Source organism: Thermobia domestica, chromosome 5, assembly GCF_964235325.1.
Source record: "Thermobia domestica chromosome 5, izTheDome1.hap1.1, whole genome shotgun sequence".
NCBI classification, from domain to species: Eukaryota; Metazoa; Arthropoda; class Insecta; order Zygentoma; family Lepismatidae; genus Thermobia; species Thermobia domestica.
Window position 1 is genome coordinate 130,789,129 of NC_137458.1, and position 25,437 is coordinate 130,814,565.

At 37.0% G+C, this 25,437-nt stretch overlaps 1 protein-coding gene across 2 annotated transcripts; it reads left to right on the forward strand.

The window, feature by feature from the left end:
• The first annotated feature begins 1,784 nt into the window (after positions 1-1,784).
• LOC145686131 (uncharacterized) lies at positions 1,785-24,682 on the forward strand. 2 transcript variants are annotated; one of them, XR_014131517.1, is made up of 3 exons: positions 1,785-2,046; positions 18,244-18,327; positions 21,909-24,681. XR_014131517.1 is itself a non-coding variant. In XM_081759111.1 (2 exons), exons 1-2 carry the CDS (start codon positions 18,203-18,205, stop codon positions 22,087-22,089), a joined length of 306 nt encoding a protein of 101 aa, XP_081615237.1. In that variant the 5' UTR covers positions 11,931-18,202; the 3' UTR covers positions 22,090-24,682. The 2 variants fall into 2 exon arrangements, 1 of the variants encoding a protein (XP_081615237.1); XM_081759111.1 differs by lacking the exon at positions 1,785-2,046 and having other exon boundaries at positions 11,931-18,327; positions 21,909-24,682.
• The last annotated feature ends 755 nt before the right edge of the window (positions 24,683-25,437 follow it).

Consider the following 25,437-nt stretch of genomic DNA (forward strand, 5'->3'; position numbering starts at 1 on the left):
AGCTTTCAATATGATCTGCAAATTTTCACTGATTTGCAAAAATAAATTCACCACTGCAATTAACTTGCATCTTTTTTGAAAATATAGCGTTGAAGTTTGCCGTCGCGAACAGTTTGCAACTCTGTAAAAAACTTGTTTCGAAGATTTGCTGAAAGCAAATATGTGATATTACCGAGTGCGCGCGCATCGTACCCAGAATTCACTGCGCTACATCTACTGTGACAAAACAAGTGACTTCTACTATCAATCAGTGATGCCAGTTGGCGGGAAATTTCCCGTAAAACGGGAAATTCTGAGGACTGCCGGGAATGCGGGAATTTTTCCTTAAAATAGGCTGAAAACGGGAAATTCTAACATCCTCAACTTTTCTGGTATGTTTTATCATTCGTTCATTTTTCTTCTTTTGCTCTTCTCCCTTACATGAACAATTCCTTCACTAACTTATCGCAATGTTGACCAACTAAGCAGGCAAGTAGCCAGCACAAACGACTAGTAAAGGCAAAATGAAACAAAAGGTACAAATGGTACGAACTGACTGTGAATAAATACCTGATCTTTCCGACTCTTCCCCTCGCACACGTGAGATTGGTTTATTGTTTCCAAAACAAATGGGGTACAGTTGTCTGGTGGTTCTGTGTTTTGGCACGCACACAGGTGTCACCGCTATGTTTCGATAATGAAAGGAAATATCAAACCCATCCGATACATATGATCGGAAAAAGCGAACAGAGGGAGACAAAAAGTGTAGCAGACTTAAGTTTTCCGCGTGGGGCCATTGTAAAGTGTAAATCTTTTGATAATGTCATGTAGATGCTCTTAGACCATTCCCATCTGTCCTTATCACTTTTCAGCAGGAGCATATGTAGGATGTCTCAAATGATGAGTAAACTCCTTAAGAACATCAACTGATATCAATAAACAAGAAAGAAAACAATACTTCACTCTGTTATCATTAATTGTAGGCCTACATCTTTATTAAGTTGTTTTCCATAGAAGCATAGCCCTCTTTTCGAAATAGCTTCTTCGTGTCACAGAAGAGTCTAATTTAATCTTGTTTCGTGCTAGGATAAAAGAGAGAAGTACGAAATTTGTTTCGCGGTATTTTTTTTTTTTTTTTTTTAAGATGAGTGAGAGTAAGAAGCGAGATAAAGCTAAAAGATCTAACAAGGAGTGGCTTTTGGATTCACAATTTAATAGGCGTTACAGTCCGTGTCGGGAATCGATACCAAAGCTAGGTATAAGACCTGTAACGTCGAGCTCTTTTGCAGTAAAAGTGAGCTTCAGTATCACACAAAAAACTTGAAGCATCTAGTTAATGTAATGCAATAGCAAAATACCTTGTCTATTGCTACAGCTTTTTTCTTAGCAAGGAACAAGTAATGAGAAGCAACACAAAAATCTTGTTAAGACCAGAAAATTGTATTGTGTTTCTTTGCCGAACACAACATTCCCTTCCAAACCATAAAGAAAAACATGGTGTTCGTTAAAAAAAGTTCACAGTGTTGTTGATTTTTTTTATTTTATTTATTTTTTTTTTTTTTAATATTGTGCCAGCATCTTTGTGATATTATCATGCGTAACTGGAAATCGTGGCTTCTACGTTACGAGAAGGAGTTCAACTGCACATCATAGGCCCTCTAAAGTGATATTTTTCAAAATGATTTATCACTAGGTGTTATAAATTGTACCTATTTTAGTTGGCGGGAAATTTTGCGTCTAATCGGGAAATTTCATGGCTTCGGACGGGAAATTCGCTGTTACAAAACTGGCATCACTGCTATCAATGTAAACAGTATAGCTTCAAGCCGTAATCATTCAAATATGACAAAAAAGACATGGTTTTGATAGACAATCACATAATAAACATTAATAGCACACTGGCTTATAATAGCTGATGCTTTTTATAAGTAACACCGATAATGGTGAAGAAGACAAGACAAAACAAGCTTGAAGTGAGAATTGAGGAAAGCCAATATATCAGGACTGCAGAATAAATTCACTGGTCTCTTATCAGATGTTTTTATTGACACAGGCAGCCTGACGAGAGTAAGTACAGGGATATGATCGTTGAGTAAGTAGATAAATTGCGATATCCTTTGTCTGTGCGTTTATCGTTCGTAGATGGGAAGTAGCGAATTTTATTTTTGGCAAGTAGCGAAAGATGTTTAGTGCTTGCCACTAAGAAAAGACGGATCCACATTATAAAAATTTTGATGTTTCATAAAGTTAGGTTTCACTCTTTTTCTGTTGCCGGGTTCGCTTATAAGCAGATGATTTTATTAAATGGAATAGTTATTTTTACATGTTGAATAGGCTGTGAATTTCGAAAAGGTACGGAGGACAGTTGTCGAAACTACAAAAGTGTGTTAGCGGTTACAGGCTGAGCAATGTAGCCGGTAATAGTATACATGAGAATCCCCTGATCTGTTTCTTCTGTGTTCTGTTACCACTTCTACATGAAATACCATAAATTTTCTACGTAGTGCAATAGTAAGAAGTATCTTTGTGCACAAGACATGCGATATGCGTTAAATTCCCCCCCCCCCCCACACACACATAGTCATAGATACAGTACAAGGGCACTACACATGCAGATATAAAGTACAGGTACGTTCTTTTTTATTTTCGTATCAGTCGATAAGTAAGTAAAAGTCGCTTTGTTACCCCCTTTGTAAGTTCGTACATAGTCAATGAATAATCCCTAAAAGTATGAGCGTCCTGCTCCTTCGGGAACTGATGCAGCTTCATGTATACTATATTCTAACAAACAGTGGTTAGCTCTTCGCTGTTTTTCCGATATCTCGCTCGCGTATGTAATACGGTAATAGCTAATTCGTCAGTTGGCATGCTGTCAATAATTGGTTACCAGTGAACTTCAAGAAAAAATATTTAAGAACTGTTAGAGTATGATTTTTAACTGCAAATGCTGTGGGAGTTGGGTTAACTACACAATGGGGTTCTACGAAATTAAACATTTACAGGAGAAAGACTGTGTTAATATTGAACGAAGAGGAAGGACAACGTAACCTAACGTGACCTGATGTAACCGTAGAACATCGAAAAGAAAACGTATCACTTAGGAAAAAATATCCGTAGAACCGTCGGTAATATACCAGATTAGGTACCCATGCCATATAGCGTTGCCGACGATGCATATCAGTGTTTTTTGCTTGTAGTGACGTTCACAGTCGCATACGAAGTACAAACAAGTTCAAAGACACTTAAGGTAGGACGCCCCTGTTAAACTTGCGCAAAAATCAAACAATTGACATGTGTTTTAGCGCATAAATAAAGGCGAGGGTTCCCCCAAAGTAAAATCTCTATAGGGGGACCTCCGTCCTTGTTTATGCGCTAAAAAAACATGTCAATTGTTTGGTTTTTGCGCGTGTTTAACATAGGGGGGTCCTACCTTAAGTGTCTTTGAAGACAAGGTTCTAGAACACAGGTCCCCTCTTCCTATTTATCTGTAATAAAGACCGAAAACAACGTGCCCTGTGGGGCTCTAGCCCGCCTCCACTCGCTAACGATCGCTCGGCAATACTATATGAATTAAATATTAAGGTTTGGTACAGAAAGGAACCAACCTAGCTACTGACGTATGTGGGGAGACCTGTGCTCTAGAACCTTCCCGTCTTTGAACGTGTTTGTACTTCGTGTGTGCGACTGTAAACGTCACTACAAAGCAAAAAACACTGATATACATCGTTGGCAACGCTATATGGCATGAGAACCTAATCTCGTATATTACCGTGGTTTGAAGTAAGGTGTGTTTCTGGACAGCTCCCATCTCGGGGGTGGACACCACATTACATACGCATAAGCTCTCTTTCTACGCATTTTTTTAATATAATGTAATAAGGAGCAAAGATGACTGGGCAAATATTTAGTATCGTCATCCTTTTTTTTTTTTTCAACAAAAACGTAGCTATTAAAGTAGAACAACAATTGCACGACAGGTAAAGTTAGGTTACGTTAGCTAAAATTAAGTATAGTTTTTTTTTTTTTTTTTTTTTTTTTTTGTTTATTTATACTAAGTAACGACACTGACTGTTACGTTGGTTAACCTGTAACCGCAATTTCGGAAATAGAATTTGCGAAAAAAGACGTAAACATGGCCACGTTGGTAAGCATATGACCGCTACGAAAAATCAGTTTCAGATCTAGATTTTCCATTGGGTAAAAACAAACAGAAACACGACACGCGCCGTAGGACATTTCCTTCCCATTAGTGATGGGCGGTTTGGTTCCTTTCCCGGAATCAATTCCTTTGAGTCCGTTCCGAAGAAGGATTCGTTCCTCCGGACCGAATCCTTTGGTTCCGCAAAGTTAAATGATTCCGTGTTTATTTCGATTTGATTACCCAAACAAGGATTCGTTCCTCTCTGGATCGAATCCTTTGGTTCCGATGAGTCGGAATAATTCTGAGTTCTCATATGGCTCTCCAATTCGATTCCTTCTTTCACCCAAAGTCGTCAAACCACTCTTATCGCCTGAGAAGTTGCTGCAGTGTGGTAGTGTGGGAAACTGGAATGAGTAGAAGCAAAAGGAGGGATTGCAGTGTTTTCAAACAATGTTCAGAAGGTTCCTGTTTTTCTTGATAAGACAGAGATAATATTGCACATAGGACAGGAAAGCGTTTTGCTAAGAGTGCACGTTGAAACTGCTAAGAGTAACAGGTGATCTTCTCTTTCTTCTATTTTTTTTACCTGACTGTTGAAAGCAAAAAAGTAAATGTTCTGTAACTTTCAGTCTTATTTTTTATTTAAGTACGTAATACCAGCAACAACAAACGAAGTCTCGGGCTTCCTTGTGTAGGACTCAGTCGTTCATTCAGAAAAAATGTTCCCTGGTACTATTCTATTTATTTATTATACACGTATTATTTTGGTCTCCTCCGGGGAGGCACTCTCAGAGCTCCTTGTGTCAGTGCCCCCAGGCCCGTATCCAGGGAGTCTAGGGGGGCCGCCCCCTAAAATTTTCACGGTAGGCTTACAAATGAACTATAATATGGTTGGATCGGGACCTCCCTAACTTCATTGGGCCCCCCTACATTTTTGAGCTGGCTACCGGCTTCAGTGCCCCCAAAAAATGTCTGGAAGGAACACTAGTAGGAGTGTCGTTTGGAGAGGGCAGGGGGCAGTTGTCTATACTGATTTTCAGAATTACATATTTTGTAATAAATTGTATAATAATAATAAACGTTAGGCGGAATTCTGGTTCTCCTCGCGGAAGACTCGAGTAGTATTTCCAGTGGCAACTCATGTGGTTCGGGGGAGGGGCGGTGGCTTAGTAGTAGAGCGTTCACCTACGGTGCTTGGAGTCTCTGGTTCGATCCCAGCTCGCACCGTGTGGACTTTGTGGTGGACGAACCGTGTGCGTGTGTTTTCTCGGGGTTCTCCCACTTTACCATTTCACCATTTCATTCATTACTCATCATCACCATCTCCTTTAGCCTAACCGGCATAAATGTGGGATGTACAACTCAAATATTTCATTTTTTTCATACTATCTTGGTGTTGAAATAAGCATTAAAACGTAATCAAACAACTAATTGCGATTTTTATATTAGTATAGGATTATCTGCAAATTACATCAGAGTATATTGAATAAGAGCTTGTGTGTCACAGCAAATAGTTTCATTATCCGTCTTGCAACAAAAATCTATAGACCTGGTACGTTGAACACCTGTGTAAAAGTAAAAACAAAACAAAGAAAGAAAAAATAGTGATAAGACTAGCAGCTGCTTTCCCCTCTCCTCCATTGAGCTCCTCCGTGGCTAAGCGGTTAGCGTACGCGCCCTTGGCGCGGGAGACCCGGGTTCGATTCCCGGCGGGAGCTCATGTGGTTCGGATTTCACGTTAATCAGTAGGTCCACGTCTCACATAGCCTCGCTGTTGAAAGGGATGCTAAACTGAAATTCAACTCAACTCAACCCCCTCCTCCAGTTGGGGAGCAGTTGCAGTGTCAGAATATTGCGGAAAAGTGACACGAGAGCGCGTAGAAAAGTTTGCTTGTTTCCAGACATGCGCAGTACGTGCATTATTTGCTTCTCTGTTGTGCAGTGTCGGTCTATTTTTTACTACTGTTTTTGTCCCATCCATATCAATCCATTCGTCTGTAGTTTGGTTTTACCATCTGGTTCCACCAACCGAATCCACTGATTCAAGTGAATCCGCCCAAATGAATCCGATTCCTTTCAGAGATTCGTTCCTTTCTTTCCTCTGAAGGATTCGTTCTTTCGGAACGAATCATTCCGGAACTACCCACCACTACTTCCCATACTGCAATGCTTTTGCAAATGGTTCTAGCCGTCACAGGGTATCTTTGCGCTTTTCACGAAAATGTTGCCATGTTCAACACCATTTTTCACTTACAAAATGTATTTACAAAACTTGAAACTCAAAACTGCTGGTTTATCCTGGTAGTGTTTCAATATTTTGAGTAAAACCGGGGTGATGATACTAAACTTATCCCGATGAATGAGAGAAGGAGCTAAACTTCGCAATTAATGATAGGACTAGGCGTACTAAAATGAATATGGTGTATTAATGCTTGCAGGATTGCCGTTGGAAAAGGCATTTATTCCGGAGTTGCCATCCCGCTTCGTTAGGTTAGTTTAGAAAACGTTAAGGTTAGGAAGCAAATTAGGTTAGATAGGTGGAGTTTCTTACCTCCATCTTTTGAACGGAATGGCAACTACGCAATTTGACCCTTGCGAAAAGCGTAGAGCGCCAACTACTTATCGAGGGTTTTAAGTGACGGACTATCAAATAAACGGGGGTATCAGGGTTATCGCATCCTACTTTTTTATGTGTATAAGAAGAAACACAAAGGTCAACCCATGAAATTTTGCGAGAAAATAAAACCTAGTTTTATTTTCGGAGAATGATTTGCTAAAGTGGTACCTTCCTGGTCTTAGTTCTTCTCGTTACACATACTGTTCTGTACAAAGTAAAGATTTACCGAGCTACGGTTTATTTCTTGTTTGAGGGTGTAGACTAGTGCTGCAAGTTTGAAGTTGCTTTTTTCTTTTTTTTTTTTTTTTTTTTTTTTGCCAGTTTCTTATAAACGGAGGGACAAAATGTAACTTACTATGAACATAGAAAATGCAATTCTACATACGAAAAATTGAAATGAGGGTAGCCTTCAGTGTTGCCATCTTTAGAGATTTTAGTGTTTCCAGAAACACGTATTATTTAAATATCTGGCTGTAGGTAGCGAAAAAAAATGAAACCAACGATATTTTATGACTGATTATATTATCTGTCTTTCCTATGTGCCACTTTTCATATAATACTGTCATTTTTATTTGCAATAAAATATTTTTGACACAAAGATATTGAAAGAATAACAGTATTTGAAATTTAAAATTTGAGACGTAAGAAAAATAAATTACTGGTTTCATATTTTTTAATCAATACCTAAACCCAGATGTTTGGGTAATACGTTTTTTGGCAACACTGAAGACTATCCCTCATCTAATACGGGAGTTCTTAAGTTGACATAACAAGAGCAACAGGACGTGACGTCACTTAATGTCGTCACTACCCTAGAGCACTTCATGTGCAGTGTATCCATAAGCAAGGCAGCTCTGTTGACAGCATTATGGCTGAGATAATATGCCAAGGTGAATTATAATTTAAGACATACCTGCAGGGGTGTAGCCAGCAGGTTTGTGTAGGGGGGGCCCGTCGTTTTTTAGGGGGGGCCAGCTACAATGTACAAAGCCAAAAAAAAGTGTTGCTGCTAGTGTTTTTGAGGTCTGAAAGAAAGGAAAATTTTGGTTTTCTTCTGGAAAACTAAAAACACTATGTATTTTAGCTTCTTCTTCTTCTTCTTCTTATTATTATTATTATTATTATTATTATTATTATTATCCATAAATTATATTCAAGATAGTTTTTATTATGCTTAATCAAGAACTACTGCCCGGGACCAAACGCTATACTTTTGTGCATAACTATAAAGGTAACCAAGAAAGTTCTGTCCCTTTTCGTGGAAGTCTGTGTTCAATTGGACCTCACACCGTGAGTTGAATGCGAGTGGAGATAAGGCGAACGTCAGTTGTTGGTGTGGGTATATCCAACATACTACCTGGTTGTGGCAATTCAGACACACCGTGAACTTGCGTAAAGACAGAGGGAACATGGGACATCCACAGAGCGTCATAAGAGCATATATGCTGAACGAGTTCAAATGGAGGTCAAACGCCGCTGTAGCGGGACAGACGATATGCCAGTACTTTGGTGAGGGTGTCGTGACGACGCGGACATTGCAGCGATGGTTTAACAAGTTTAAGGACGATGACGAAACACCCGAAAACACCACATGCCAGAAGACCAATACATGTACAAAGAGGAACTGGGACTACAATTCAGTGTGCGGAGAAACCATTCGGCAGCAATCCATCAACTTGTGAAGCACTACAAGTTGGGTCAATGGGGCTCACATATTCGAGAAACCATTCGGCAGCACATCCATCAACTTATGAAGCACTACAAGTTGGGTCAATGGGTCTCACTCCGGGCCAGAAGGCAATGCGGCAGTCGCCTGTGTTTATTTACTGTTTCGGAGCCATTTCTAGACAGAGCGTTGACATGTGATAAAAAGTGTGTCCTATAGGAAGCTCCACGGCCCCGTCATCATTGGTTAGCATCCCATGAACCGATTTCAAAACAGCCGAAACCAACACTGTACCAGAATAAGGTCCTTCTGTGTGTTTGGTGCATCGTGCATCGGGAACTGCTACCAGCTGTTCAGAGTATCAATGCAACTGTGTAGTGTCAGCAGTTGAGCTGTGCTCAACAAAAACTCAAAACTCTGGAGCTATCGCTTCTGAATTGCAAATGGGTCCTCGTTTACGGGACAACGCCAAGATGACTCAAGACACCATTTTCCGCCTTGGATGGGAAACAATATTGCAACCACTATATTACCCGGATATTGCACCGTCCGATTATCACCTGTTCCATTCTTTGAACAATCACTTTAGAGGATGCCAGTTCAAATCCCTAGTAAAAGTATAAAATGCACCTGATACTTTCTTCGTTTCACGGCGCACCAAGTTCTACCGCGATGGATTCCATGGCCTTCCAGAACGTTTTCAGAAGGTCGTCGATTCTGATGGGGATTATTTTTGATCTTCCAGGTTAGGTGACATACCAATGTTCGAAGGTACTGGGTGAAAAAGCAACAAAACTTTTCTTGGTTACCTTTAAATTTAAGACCTTGTATACAGAACCTATCTACACAAGATTGATTTTCTTTGAAATTTCACTTAATTTCTTTACGGTTTCCTGACAAAAATATTTATTATTCGTGACTAAAAAAACATAATTATTTTATTACACTGAGTAGAAATAAAAGAGAGAGCGAATGAAATCCAAATTGAATAAAAGCATTGTTTCTCGCCAAATTTTCCATCCTTTGTCTTTTAAAACACTTGTTAAAGCATATAAAAATATACTGTACTTACAAATCAGTTTAATACCTTTGTTTTATGGCTGTATTTGTAATACCTTGTTAAAACGTTTGTCTTCAAACTATCAAATATAAATCGCAGTAAATTGTGTAATCTGCTGTCACAAAAATATCCTATTTTTCAATTGGTATAAGGAAGAGATACTATACTATTTTTCAGGGTGGAAAAAAATCATTATTTTTTTAAAAAAATCATTTTTGTTGATTTTTTTGATTTAAATCGATTTTTTGATTTAAATCAAATCTTTTTCCTCGTATAATACAAGTCGCGAACTGAAGAACAAGCATTAGGAATTAGTATTAAATGCTAATTATGCCATTTAAGTGAAAGTATTGGGGTTGAATTTTGAATTATCCCCAATCGTTAACCTATATCAATCCCAAACAATGTTTCTTAGCTTTTTTTAAATTATGGCTCTTTTTAAACGTAAATTACAGACTTTCAGTCAAGCAGCTACAGCATCATCCCTATTTATCCTAGGATCATGGTACATTCATCACTCTCTTTAGAATAGAACAGCTTTTGAAACGGTAACATTCACATTTCCCTATCATGTTCCTGAAGCGGGAAATTTTGAAAGTAATCGGCATTAAAAAAAAAAAAAAAAAAAGATCCCCTCTGGATTCCCCTGTGTTAACGCACAGATCTCAAAATCAACTAGGAAATACTAAGGGCTGTACTAAATGTGTACACAAAATTTCAAGATTCTATCTTGAGTAGTAAGGGTGAGGAAACTATTTAACAATGAGCTAAGAACATTCTCACAATGCCCCAAGTGATCCGGATGTAATATAAAAATTTCCTCAGACATCCCTATTTATCCTAGGATCATGATTTGTACATTATTCTCTTCAGAATAAAACAAATTTTCAAACGGTACCCTTCAAATGTCTCCATCATGTATCTGGGGCGGGTAAATCACGAAAAAAGGAATTTTCTGTTAAAAATAACTTTTTTCTTACATTTTTACCTCTGTGGACCCCTTCCCCTGTTTTAAGGCAGAGATTTGAAACAAATCTGAAAAATACTGAGGGGTGCACTGAGTAAATGTGCAAAATTTAAGTCTTGTAGGTGCAAAAGTAAGCTCGCAAAAAATAATATTCCCCAAATACCCCAGATTCCCATATAAAACAGGATCTCAGGTAACAGTTTCCTGAGACATTCCTATTTATCCTAGGAGCATAGTACGTACATCATTTTCTTCAAAATAGAACAGCCTTTCAAACGGTACCATTCATATGTCTTTATCTGAGGCGGGAAAATCACGAAAAAAAGCTATTTTTGTTAAAAATATCCTTTTTTGAAACATTTTGCCCCTCTGGACCCCGCTGTTTCCACGCAGAGATCTGAAAACATCTGAAAATTATAAAGGGTGCACTAAACGAGTGTGCAAAATTTCAGTCTTCTGAATGCAAAATGTAACCTGCCAAAAAAAAAAAAATAATATTACGCATAACACAAAATATCTTTTTAAATTTATGACGTCATCACACACTATGCCTCAACGCAGAAAGGCATGGAAGCATATGTAACGTGTTCTAAAATATCTCCAGTCTTGAAGAAAATGAACTAAAAAGCCTTATTGGTACTTTTTTAAATCGAATAATGAAGATTCTACCCTATCACCTAAAAATAGATGATATAATTTAAAAGGTTAAGCATTAAGGAAAAAGTACAGCAATGTTTATCAAAATGACACTTTTTTTTTTTTTTTACAAAAAGTTAGTAATATTTGGCAGGGGCCTATTTTTAAAAACTCAGAACTAGCTTGCGGCAGGAAATACATAAATCCGCCTAAAGTTATAAAATTAAAAAAAAAAAACATGTGATAGGACCCCTCTAAATACGCCCTATTATTTGGGAACAAACAAACAGACACGCACAAAAAAGTATTGTCGTCTTAAATGTCGATGGTGATTTCTTCGTTGGAATAGTTAACGATTTTAAAACCCAAACCCAATGTTACGAAAAGGAGAAAGCAGGATTGCTCCGTTACCTGTTCAAAACGGGATTTTCCCTAATCATCCTCTGCATGACACTTGTTATCATACTATACTGTACATTTGAGTCTCATTGTATTATGATTATTAACTTCCATAATCGAAATAACAGAACAGAAACGGGATTTTACTTATTTTCACTTTAAATTAATTTATTTCAGAGTTCGATTTAAATCAACGATTTTTATTTAAAAAATCAAGTGATTTAAATCTTGATTTAAATCAGACTGATTTAAATCAAACCACCCTGCTATTTTTCGATGAGTATGAAAAAAAAACAATATTTCTCCTTACTATTTTACCATAAATTATTAATTGTCAATAAACTTTATTACTTTTAAATGAATGAAACAAGATAATTTTACTATGATGTTTTAAAAGCTGGTCATTTGGGGGGGGCCAGGAAACCATTTGGGGGGGCCCGGCCCCGATGGGCCCCCCCTTGGCTACACCCCTGCATACCTGGAATTTGTTCGTGTACTGGTGGACAATAAAAAACACATTATGTTGTTATAGCGGTTGTGTGAGTTATGTTTTACATTCAACAAACGCACAAGATTATACACAAGCAATGCACTGAATATTGCGTAAATAATTGCGGCTTGTCCCATCAAAGGCGGGAAGAACGCTGGCTGCGCACTGATACGTGTATCAAGATTGAAATTTCAGGTTTCCTCAGTTATGTTCTATTTTATAAGTGTACTGATATTCATGATATAACAATTTCTTTTAGCACCAAATGAACTCTTGTACGTTTAGTAAGTGTTCTGGAGTGACAGAAACGGGATTAAGAATACGTGGACATTTTTAAAATTACAATTTACAGGTAAAAGGTGTTAATTCAGAACAAAAGACAAATGTTTAGGGAATTTATTTATGAAGGCGCAGAATATGTAAGTCATCTGTGAACATAGATACAGCAATAAGATGTTGTTTTCATTTCTATGAAACTCTCCATAAGGGCGTTATTCCAGTGCTGCAAACTAATGTACAAGGGACTTGAAATATGACTATTTCGCTGCCTGCACCTACCCTAACCTAACCCGAACTACTACTACTAGTATACTATTATTACTACTACTACTCAACTACTAGCTTTACTGCTTTACTTTACTACTACTACTACTAGCCTATTATTATACTATCATTGCTACTACCAGGACCGAAACCAACTAAAAAGGTTTGGGAGGGCCGTGAATATGTTACGGGGTCCGAGTCATTAAAATTATCTTATAAATATCTAAATGGTGTTTTTTTGTATTAATAATAAAATTTTGTATTGAAGTCTGGAGGGGCCACAAAAACTTGAGGGGGACCTGGCCCTCTACCCCCCTCTGGTTGCGGGAATGGCTACTATTAAAGTATTACCCAACTACTACTATACTATCATTACTACTATTACCACTACTAAGTGTGCACCCATAAATTTAAAAAAAAAAAATGTAATTTTTGAACAATTATCTCTTGTAGCGCCCCTGAATTTTACCTGGTGGATGACTGGCATGCGCCAACACATGTACAGTCTAGAAGGCGTGATGACACTATTTTCATCAAGAAATGTGAGTTTCAAAGTAATATGAATTTGTCCACGTATTGTTGATCTAAACTGCGGAAATTGCTCTATCCCAATTTAGGGATGCATATTAACACTGATGTAATAAAGTAATTATGCAGCCTATACCTAAGCTACACGAGGTTTACGTTTACGCACCCACTAGCTCAACTTTTGAAGTATTTCGTTTTATTAGCTTATCGACGTCGACCATACCCTAGTGCCGCATAGACGCCATAGACCATAGACGCCGCATGGACAAAGTCGCACATAGTACGAACTATTCGCAAACTCAAAGTAGGCGAATCACTTATCGACAATTTTCGCATTTATTGCTGCCTTTATTGGGAAGGTCATTAAGTAACATGAATTCCCTCCTATATATGTGTTCCCGCTTATATCTGTGTGCGATGTGGATTACACGCACAACATTTAATGGATTTATCAAGAAATACTGAACTCACAGGTTCAGCACCCACATAACTGCATTACTTATCAACAAGGGCGCCCATCAGGGGGGCAAGGTGGGGTGCTCACCCCCTAAGAGGAAATTGTACTTGGGAATATTGAAAACCCAGTAGAATTTTTACATTACTTACAGCAATATTTCAAACGTTGCTTATACTTCCCCCCCCCCTTGGAAACCACAACATGGGCGCCCTTGCTTATGAACTGCACACTAAAAAAAATCCGTTCTCCAGAAAGCGGTATATTGTACAAATTACGAAATTCTCTTGCTTACTACAGAAATCTGTATGGAGCATATGCTACATACGCACTGCCCTTAGATGTTACATCATGCCATTGCAGGATGTCTGACATCTAACAGTTTTCCGTATATCACCTATGTTACATTCTGCAGCTATATTCTATTCTACTATGGACATTCTGCGTCGATTTGTATGTGAGATCCTGACCACCTATATTGTTTCATACGGAAAATACGTATAGATGGAACACTTATATGGAAAGTATTATAAAACATGCGTTTTCAGTTATACGTTTGCTGTACTTTAAGTCCAAAAACTACAGGAATTACGCATGTAACCTACCGTTTTAAGTACACTACCTATATATATATATATATATATATATATATATATATATATAATCAGTATGTGCTTTGAAAGCTAGCCATATGTCGGATTACGGGGAGAAAGCACTTTTTGTTGAAAATCATGGTTGTTTTCTTAAATGTTTTTGAGGTTAATCTACCTAAAGCCAAACATACCACTAACTAAAGAGTTTCAGACAGTATTGCTGAGCATGAGTAGTCGCTAATGCTCTCGCCTTTGGTCCTGGGCTCAATTTCCGGCAGGGTCAGTCGGTCAAAAAGGTGTAACAACTTTTTCAGGCTAGCTATCCTAAATGAGGTTTTTCCAGGGATTTCCTCATTCACACCAGGTAAATGCCGGGATGGTATCTAATTTACAGGCCTCAGGCCGCTTCTTTCCTTATCCGTTCCTTATATCCCTTCCCCGTACCGTGATTGTGTGCTCGCCGAGGATGTCATCCCTCCAACGTGACGTGCTTAATGCCATAGATGCCGGTAATGGCCATGACTTGTATCAATAAATAAATAAATAAATATTGACGAGCTAGCGCTAGCAAGCGAAGTCGGGTTAGAATGCCGCAATGCACTTTGTATTCGTCCATTCTAATTAATAGCAAATAGTAATTGCAAACAATTTTCCATTCCGCACACTGCATTTCCAGTCTACTCAGTTCACAAATTACTCACATATCAATATCATTATCATAATATGAAAGAAAATTACTCTACAGTACATTTTAATTACTGCGATCGCCAATATCTTGCTGGCGTGAGTGACAACCCCAAGCATGTACATGAGGGTCTCATAATAATTATTTTAGATTGAGATTAATTAAAATTATTGAAAATTGACATGCTATATACTTTTGTCATATTGTTTGTTTATCTTCACTGAAAACGTTTAATATGAAAGGAACTTGATTTTTTTTTTAATTAATAATCAGATATTCGGGACAGCGCTAGAATAACCAATGCATTTTAAAACATACGTACTGTCAGAAACTTAGCATCTCTTTATGGGAATAATTCCTGATTTAGGCCTATTCTTCATTCTTTTGCTAGCGACTGTCCATTTCCTGCTTTGCACTGGTAAAGTTGAAAGGCGCCACCAGAAATAATTATTTAAAAGGTATAACTCTCTAACTATCCTATCTAATGTCCTATTGTTAACTGAATTATTTTCTTTTCGTCTGCCACGAACGGCGTACAGATTTGTAACATGCCGGATACACATGTATTAAAACTCATAAGTAAATCACGTACCAACTTACGCTGGGTGGTCACTTTGCGTAACACTACATCTATGATGATTCAGAGCAGTTGAAGCTCGAGCGCATGTAAGGATACATCTGTAGGTAGCAGGCAGATCAGTGAAGTTGGGTATGCGTGGAAAAAATTGTACGAAAAGCCTAAACCAGCCTGGGCTAGTAATCACAACAAATGGACTTGCATTTCAATTTCTTAGTAACCATGTCACTTTTTAACGCTGTTTCTATGCTCTCCTGCATAAATACTTTTGATGCACATAACTATTTTTGTAGATTAATTTTCGAAAAATAATCCCGTATTCTTCATGCTTACTTAGTGTAGATCGATAGGATGGAACAATTATAGTTTATGTCAAACGAAATCAGACAAATTAACAAGTCTGATCCGGTTTAAAGTTTACTATATTGCCTGTACGATACTCTTACCAACATTCATATGCGGTAAGGTACGGTTAGGTTAGCTTGTACGTATTTAAATGTGATTGTCTTACATATATATGTAACGCCGATTTACCAATTTTAAAATCATTCATTGCCTGCAAATCTCAGTTGTTTCAAGAGTTTCAAATTTTTATGCCTAAATGTTACCACAAGGGTAAAATTGTTATCAAACTTGCGCTTTTGACGTATCACACTCCAAGCTGGGGAATATACTGTTCGAAGATTACAATATTTTTTTTAAATATCTGATTCAGTTATCACTACTAAGAAACGATATTACAGTGTTCTGAGTATTAATATGTATTAAATAGTTAGTGAAATTAGCCTAAAAATGTCACAAACAAGAAAACAAAGAGCAAGGGGGCTTTTGGTAAAAAGAAAAAAGTGTTTTAATTTCTTTATGGCAGAATATGCAAGAAGAAAAAGTGTCAAAAAGATTGAGATATTTATCTGTTCGTCCAATCGTTTGTTGTATAGTGTGGCTTTGTTATTGTTCTTCTCGTATATTATATAGTACAATATTTCCAATTTCATTCTTGGTATAACAAAAAAAATGCATGTACTTTAAACTATTATGGTTATATCTGAAAGCGAAACAAATCATTTTCAGAGGCGAGAACGTAAACTTCTTAATATTTCCCGCTCGAAGCTGGTTTGTTTGTAACCAGCTAGCTAAACAGGAAGCGGAAATGACGTTTTCTTCACCAGCGTATTTTTCTTATATCGAATAACATTATCTATATTCATAGTAAGTTAAACTTTTCTCCGTTTATGAGAAAGCGGGAAAAGAAAAATATGTAAAATTTCAAAATGGCGGTACTTTCTACACAGTTAGGTTGCGGACTTCACGGAGTTGCTTCCAATTGAAGTGTCTCCAAAGAAGAGCTGCTTTAAAAACCTAAAAGGAGCAGCTAAAGCAGCCCCCTTCTGACTAACCAATTACTTTGTTTAATCGTAAAATACTATTATATAGGCGGGTGGACCATACCTACTGTAGGACCTACGATTACATCCATACATGATATCGAAACAGTCATCTTAAACTGTAGTCAAGTGTCACAAGTTCCGGAAATACAAGGTGGCCTGAGCCTGCAAAAGCGAATTTCAGATGCCTATTAAAAAATCAAACGTAGGAAGTGTGGCCAACACTACAATAAGAAGTATGTGTGTTCCATTGAGAAATGCATGTTTAAAAATTATCCAAGCATGCCGAAGAGACTGAAGAACCGACAATTAATTATCCCTTTGAAGAACCCCTTGCATATGCATTGCATTTTTGAAACATGAATGTTAAAATAGAACAAGTACTCCTTTGATTGTAAATAAGCTACACTCTCCGTTGGATTTTTTAAAATCGCTTCTTCACGTTTCCGGTAATATAGAATTAGTCTTTATTTAAGTAAATAATGACACTTCGCACCAGGGCTGTGCCGTGGAAAATCAGCGACTGGGGCGAGAGTATACGACGGCGCCCCCATAAATATATTCCAATCAATCTTTCCTATCTTTTTTATTCTTCTCCCGAATTTTTCGCCCCCTCACTTCGGCGCCCGGGACCGTTGCTCCGCTCGCCTCCACCACGGCACGGCCCTGCTTCGCACAATAAACCTTAAACGTCATTTGTGTTCATATTGTAAAAATAAAGTGCGGATTTCTAATAGAGAAAACGGACCAGAATATATTAAATTGCACCATACGTTACAAATGTTTAGAATTTTCTTTGAGAACATGAATTTGGATCTTTTCGTAATGCAGACCATCGGCCATAATATCAACGTTTTCTTCAGTTTTGGATGGTAAATTGTAATGTTTTTAAATTTGATACCTGAGAGAATCCTACCACATAATCAGAAAAGGCGGATAAAAAGAGCTTATAATATTAAATGCTTTTCGTTTCTGATTAAATACTTTTAGTTTCTGCCTTTTTAAGTGTAATGAGAGGCAAACTGCTCAATCGAGGCCTTTTAAAAATGAAAATAGGTCTATTTCTCGTGGTTTGTTTCTAGTGTTTTAATGAATGCATTTTATAACTTTGTTTTACGTTTGCACATTGTTTTACGTTTACTTTGGAACGCAAGATATTTTATACAGGATACTGTTGTTGCAGTGTTGCAGTGTGCGAAGCCACTACAAGCAACGAGTCTAGGAGGGAAAAAAAGCAGTTTTTTCCTTCCTCAATTTTTATGCATTTCGAAATCTGAACGTGAGCGAGGTTGATTTTTGGGTTAAAGTCATCTTTCGATATATTTGGTGTTGAATATCAAAGCAGTCCTAGTAAAGCCCACTTCGGCCTTCTTATCCGGCTAGTGTCTTTGCATTTGACGACTGCTGTGGTATTTGAAAAGTCTCGGACAAGGCAACCACTATGTTCAAATAAAGTGTGTAAAAATTAGAATAAACCATTTGATGTTTAATATTTTGATCAGAAATATTCTTTTTCAATGCAGATGCTGTTATGAAATCACATCCCAACACAACCCAAGATTCAATAAGGGATTTTTGAATCAAGCCAAAACGAGGTTAACTCGAAGGTGAGTAAGCAATTTCACGTTCGTTCGTACTCAGGAACTTTTATGATAAGCATTGGATAGCAAAGCTAAAAAGCATTTTTTGATGGTAATAAATAACTTTACTTCCATGATTACTCATCAGTTGAAGCAAATGCTTCGGTTATTCAGCGATTTTTTTCTTTTAAAAAAGTAGCACTAAGAAACAGTTAAGAATTCAGTAGTCATTATGAAATGAAACCGGTTGTCACTTCAAAAGCAGTGCAATCTTCATATCGTCCCTAGTATTCTTTTCAAATAATGAAAAAAGAAATATACAAGTTTGAACCAATGCAAGAAAATCCATATTTTCAGGGCAAGCACTTTATAACCACATGGAGGGTGTAATGGCGCTGATTTTTATATTTTTGTAGTGTGTTTGCTTACGTGGAAAGTACACGAATCGTGAGAGTTGGATTTTTTTTATGAAACTTTGTGTAAAAAATTACGTTCTAGCTGCTAAGCAGTATAGTAGAGGTCATTCGTTTCACAAATGTTCCATTGAGCTGATACATGCATGCTATTTTGAAATAAGGTAGACAATAAAATGTGAAGAATACCTGTTTGGATCCGTCACGAAGGAAATATTGGCAGGTCCAACACAACTATTGAAAATCGGGGTAGATAACTTATGTTTGAGGGCACTTCCAGTGCAATGTCACCATCTTAAAAGCCGCCATATTGAATTGCAAACATATAGTATAAATGAGAATGGAGTCATGTGGGGTATCAAAGAGCACTGGAATTGTAAGCAACGTCTACATATTTGTTGCCACTTGTGAGTTAATAGCTGTCTTACACAGGAATGTATGGAAGCCATTCGACCTTCGAAAACAAATCTTTTGGTGTGTCGTAATTAATGAATGATAAGTTGGTTATTAAAATATCCTCATGAGGAATTTAAATCTTTGATGGATGGCCACATGTGATGGAATAATGAGCTAGGTTCGCACTCTGTATCCAGGTTGTAAGGATGGGTATAGGTAGGCAAAATATGGAGTAAATAAAGGAATACATTCCACTACGCCGCAGAAGCAACGCAAGAAACAATCCACAAGATATGGGTAGAACTAAAGCAGGTAGCAAAGTACACAGGAACACAAAGAAGAACGAACAGAGATTGCATATGGCGTGGTGTGTATGCTCCTTCAGCCTTGCCAGATCGGCCAAACTTCAAATACGTGGTAGCATTATGAATGTTGCCTGAGTTCAGAATGGATGTTTCTATGTATAGATAAAAATGTTTCATTATAGTAACATTTTTTTCGAACCTATTACTTTGACATGTTGAACGTTTTGTTGATGTTTGTTCTAAACAAATTCCAATATAAAACAGGTCATTGTAATAGGCTCAGGGAAAACAATAAACAACTTAATAACGTTTATTCATGATCACAAACCATCCTTAAATCTGGATTCAGGCAAATGCTACTACGTACATTAAGTCTAGTCAATGCTGTAAGAATGACGTTACATAGACACCACGCCACCATATGCACTCTGTTTGTTCTCTTTTGTTCCCTGGTCACTCTGTTAGTTGCTTTAGTTCTTTCTACGTGAGTTTTATTCGCTTTTGTTTCTTAGTGGTATGTATTCGTTTGTTTTAATAATATTTTGCCTTGTATCTTGGCTAGCTCGCCACAATAGAAATAAATTGCTTATTTTTCCATAACATGTGGTAGCTATTTTCTCATGAGAGGATATATGAGTCGGTTACCAATCTGTTATTAATTTGAATCATTTTCTCATGCGCCTTTGCATTTAACGATGGTGTATTCTGTTAAACCATGTTTGGAAATAAAATTGCTAAAACAATTATGTTTACAAAGAATATTCAATTGTGCGTGGTTTTCATTTTCTATAACGAAAGAGGATGTCGGGTGCATATAGGGCCGAGCCACATTCTCCGACTTCCCAGATAATACGTTTTAAAAATTTAGAGCAGTTATGACCAACGTCTTGGTACTACGGAGTCGGAGATTGCGAATTCCGAAACGTCGAAGGTCACAGCAGACATTCAGTTTTCAGGAACTTCTTTATATTTCATCATTTTAAAAGATCGCTTTGGTATTTGTGGTAATAAAACAAAATGTCTGCAACCATCAACTTTCTCAACCATTTTGGGATATTCGGGGATATATACATTATCCCAAAACACCCTAAAACATAGGGACTATAGTTGAAAAGAAAAAGAGCAACTTGTCCCTCACGAAACGTTAAGAAAAATTTTTGTTTTCGAAAACTGGTTCCAAAAGAAAAAATGATTCTTTAAAAAACTGAAGGCTATATTATTCCGTATGAAAGGCTAAGAAAATTGCCTGCTCGATTATTCACCAAATCAGGAATCACTTAAAAATCAGGTACCGAAGTTCATGGACCTCCTCACAATTCGAGTCTTGCGAGGGAGCAATTCAACTCTTTGCTTGTTTTTGTTCTATAATTCCTGCAATAATTAGCATTAAAGTAAATGATTTTAATGTAAACACACATGTCATCATGAACCAAAAGTACAAGGGAAGTATTATTATCTTTCGAAAATTTGACGTACATATTTAAAATCACAAATAAATTGGGGTTACAAAGAATCTCGAGGGTCTCATGTGCTAGCTTCAGTTATATGAGGATTCCAAAGTCTTATGGCCATTGAATCACAATTCACAGTGATAAAATCACAGGGCGAACTGCTGGACTTAAACGAAATTTGGTGTGAAGGTGTGTCTTGAAGAGCAAGTTATAGAGAAAAAGAAAATTTTGGCCAGGTCGCAATCTTGAATGGAATAGGGCCGCCAGTCAATATACCGATTAGAAAGTGCCTAACGCGAACCACTAAGACTAGAGAAGCAAAATTTGCTATCATGGTGTATCATGAACAGTAGTTTGCGGAACACTACGAAGTATTAAACAATTCGCAATCTTGAGTTTATGACCACCGAAAGTGGATCATTAAGTACAGGTTACGTTAAAAACACGATCCAAAATAGTGGGAGGGGCCGAGGTGGCTCAGTGGTAGAGGGTTCACCTCTGGTGCTTGGGGTCCCGGGTTCGATCCCAGCCCCAGTAAACTTTGTGGTGGACAAATACCGTGTGCGTGGGTTTCCTTGGGGTTCTTCCGTTTCCTCCCACTTTCTTCATTCCACCATTTTCATTCATTACTCATCAGTCTCCTTTAGCCTAACTGGCATAATCGTGGGACGTAAAACTCGAAGATTTCATTTCCAAACTAGCGGAAGAGTAGTTTATTAAACAATTGCGAAATTTTCAAAATGTTACCATTTTTAATGAAAAATGAGCACCAAGTATCGGAAGCAAAATTAAATCATCCGAAGCAATACAACGTAGGTGATTTATTCTGCCACCTGTTGAGGGAATTATGCACTTCACGTTGTTTCCATATCATTGCTGCAACAGAGGATAGTTTTTTTCTTCAATGTCACTTGGCACTGTAGCATCCGTGGTCCTCAGATATTTCCTTGTCAATACGTGAGAAATTGACTCTCGTCTTAATTATATCATGTTGATAATCGAATGTTATAACAAATGCATAATACTTTGAATTTTCATTTCAGAGAAGGCAGAAGCAGTACTCTAGTTTCCTTGGATGAGAGCGAAAGCACTACTCGAGTTTTAGTGGATGAGAACGGAAGCACTATTCAAGTTACTCTGGATGAGAGAGCATCCTCATCTGGAGGTGGCACTCTCAGCTTCCAACGGAAGAACAGTGATGGCAAGTCTGTTTTGAATTTGTAGTTTTTGTTGGGTGCTAACCTTGAAGGAAAGTTACACATAATGAAGTGAGAGTCCTTTAGCTTGTATGCGTATATGAAACAAGACCTAGCCTCCAACGGAAGAACAGTGATTACGAAATATTTGTGACTATTTGTAAGAAGTAATCCGAACAACTTAAGACTTTTTTCATATATGGTTAAAACTGCATGGTGATAAGTCTGTTTTGTGCATTTAGTTTTTGTTGGGTGCTAATTTTGAAGGAGAGTTACACATAAAGTAAGAGTCGTTTAGCTTGTATGCGTAACAAAAGAACAGTGATTGCGAAATATTTATAACTATTTATAAGAAGTAATCCGGACAATTTAAGAGACTTGTTTATATATGGTTGAAACCGCAAACGGTTGATAAATCTGCTTTGTACATTTAGTTTATGTTAGGTGATAAGGAAAGTTACTCATTATGAAAAGAGAGTCGTTTAGCTTGTATGCATATGAAACAAGAGTTAATGTTTACCATCAGGGTAGTTATCAACAAAGACGCATTGTACATAGTTTCCAGTAATATAACTTTTGTTCATACACGAGATAATTTGCAGCATCTGTGCTGTAGGTAGTCTGTTATATTATGAACTGAAAGATCGGCATCATTCAAATACCTCATTCACTTTTTTTGTGCAAACTTGTAGTTAATTATATTAAATTTTGACAAAATGGTCGTATGGTATTTTGTGAGCTGGTCAATGGTATCGGCAGAGAAGTGGATTTATAAATCTACCAGTTGGTATGACTCAAGCAGCTTGTAACTGCTAAGAAAAGTTACCCCCAAAAATATTTACCTATTTTTCGAAATAAAGTAATTAGTATGGCAAAAGGGTGTATAGTGTGAAGTATTTTTATAATAGAGTATATGGGAAACTGCATGGTACGAATGGATTTTTAGGTACATTGTACTCACCCCACGGACCTGGGTTTTGGACAGCATCGACTAAAGCATGAAGACCGGCAAATAAGTTAAAAAGCACGATGGAGTGTTTTATAGTTTGTGACCTCAGTTCCAGAAAAAAAAAATGAGAAATGGAGAATTTTAACGTGTAGCAAAATATTCCTCACCAAATAACTCTCCAACTTCCTACCTCAAATCGCCTCCGAATTTGCACCAAGCAAGGCGAGCATATATAAAACACAACCGGATGTTTTTGTTTCTCAACATAAGATAGTATTTAGCTGAAGTAACGGATTGCAAATAAGAATTTTGAAAATGAATCCTGTATCGTGCAGATGCTATGCAACCAGTTTGTGAGAGTGATGACTGGGTCGCTTCTCGATCAAGTGTGTCTATACGCCAGATATTGACACACGTTTGTTTCTGGATGCATGTTCCGATAGTTCGGCGAAAAAGCTTCCGGGTGTGTTCTATCTGTGCTTGATGCGAAATCAGGTTGAAGGTTGCACAGTTCGAAATTTTGATATTCCATTTTTGCACAATTTTCAAACTCAAAAAAAGTGGTGGGAAACGTGAAGAGGCTTCAGATATTGGCATCTGGTACTAAGTATTATTATATATACACAACAATTTGTTTTTCCCGACTTTTTTTCTATAAAACAGTTTTTGTTAATCCCCTTATGCATTCTGTAATATGATCACTGAGTATTGTTATAGTTTGTAGTAAATTGTCATTCTAAAGTCAAAATCAAACAATAAATATATAATGCCCTTTATTTACCGTATAGTATTTTTTAATGTTTCATCCTAATCATCTTATAGTTATTTTTATATGCTTGCCTTCACACATTCTAATACGGTTGTGCCATCACCATAATATTTACTGTTTTTTTTTTTTGACATGACAATTTAGAAAAGGCTTAATCCTTTGTTCTTGGAACCATCTGGATGCCGCCATATTTGTTTATGCATTTGGAAGTGTATGTTTTCCCTTGTGCATTATCTTCGAGTATAATGTGTTGTTATTGGGTAATTAGTCGTCAATTGCTACTTTGCTGAGCGATTGTGCGGCCGACTTTGTAAAATTTTGGATTAAAATGTACAGGCCAAATTCGTTGAATGGTCAAATTTATTAGATTTGTTTCAGTGGCTTGCTTTTAAGTCGAAATCTCCCTACGAGAAACCAGAGAAAGTTTCCGTGCCCATTACAAGAGTAAGTGATGGATTAAACGTTGATGTAACCTTCAGAAATATTCAGGTTTAGGCTTAAATATAAACTAATTATTTGCTGAGCAAAACTATATTTTCATTAAAATTCAAAACGTGTTACAGTTTCGCCAACTAACTCTTTGGCTTCATCAGACACTAATGAAAATATATAGTTTTGCTCAGCAAATAATTAGTTTATATTTAATTCTAACAAAGCAAAGCTTCTACTTATGGAAAATATCACAGGTTTAGGCGTTTTCTATTGCTTTTTTAGTATTTATGTATACACATATATAAATTAAATGACGTTAAAATAGTCGTTAATAAGTTACTTCTTATTTTATGACGAAGAAAAGTGCAGCTGGAAGGTAACAAACTACCTTCTATATTTGCTCTCTTCAAAAGGATGTGGGCTGATAAGGGTCATTTTTCGCCCATCGAACACCGGAAAAATGTAAAGTGTCTATAGAGGCTAGATACATTCTGTTCTCTCATAGGTCGAAAGAAACACAACCAAAATAAATTGATCCTCATATTAAAGCTTACACAGCGTTATATTATTACGAGTCTGGTTTATTTAGGTTCATCGAATCCTTCTTACTACAAGCCTATGTTAACGACAGCAAACATTGTCAAAATGACGCAAAGTTACCTCTTTTGGGGCACTAATTTCTATGACTTATTTTCTTTCTAACGTATCTATTATATTCACATATAAAACATATCTTCCAGTATACAGACATTGCAAACTTGTCTGAATCGGACTCTTGATTTTTCCGGTGTTCGATGGGCGAAAAATGACCCTTATCAGTCCATCTCGTTTTTATATATATATATAGTTGTACTAGTTTCAAGACAATTGCTGCAAATTGTGATTAAGATATTTAGAAAAATTCTAAAACTAGTGAGGTACAAGTCAGAATATAAACTGCTTGGGATTTAAAGACTATTAAAGCATACGAAACACAATGTCTCATTCCGATTACATTTAGGCAGAACCTGGAAATAACAATGCAACACATCTTCTAAACGTCACAGGTGATTACTCCATGAATGCAACCGGAATGGTAGATTGTGTTTTCTGTTTTAATAATATTAAATCGCAAGCAGTTGTTATTTTGACTTAAACCTCGATCACTAGTTTCAGAATTTTGATACATATTTTAGCCTTATACCAAATTTGCATCAAACAATACCTTCTAAATTTGCTACAAACAT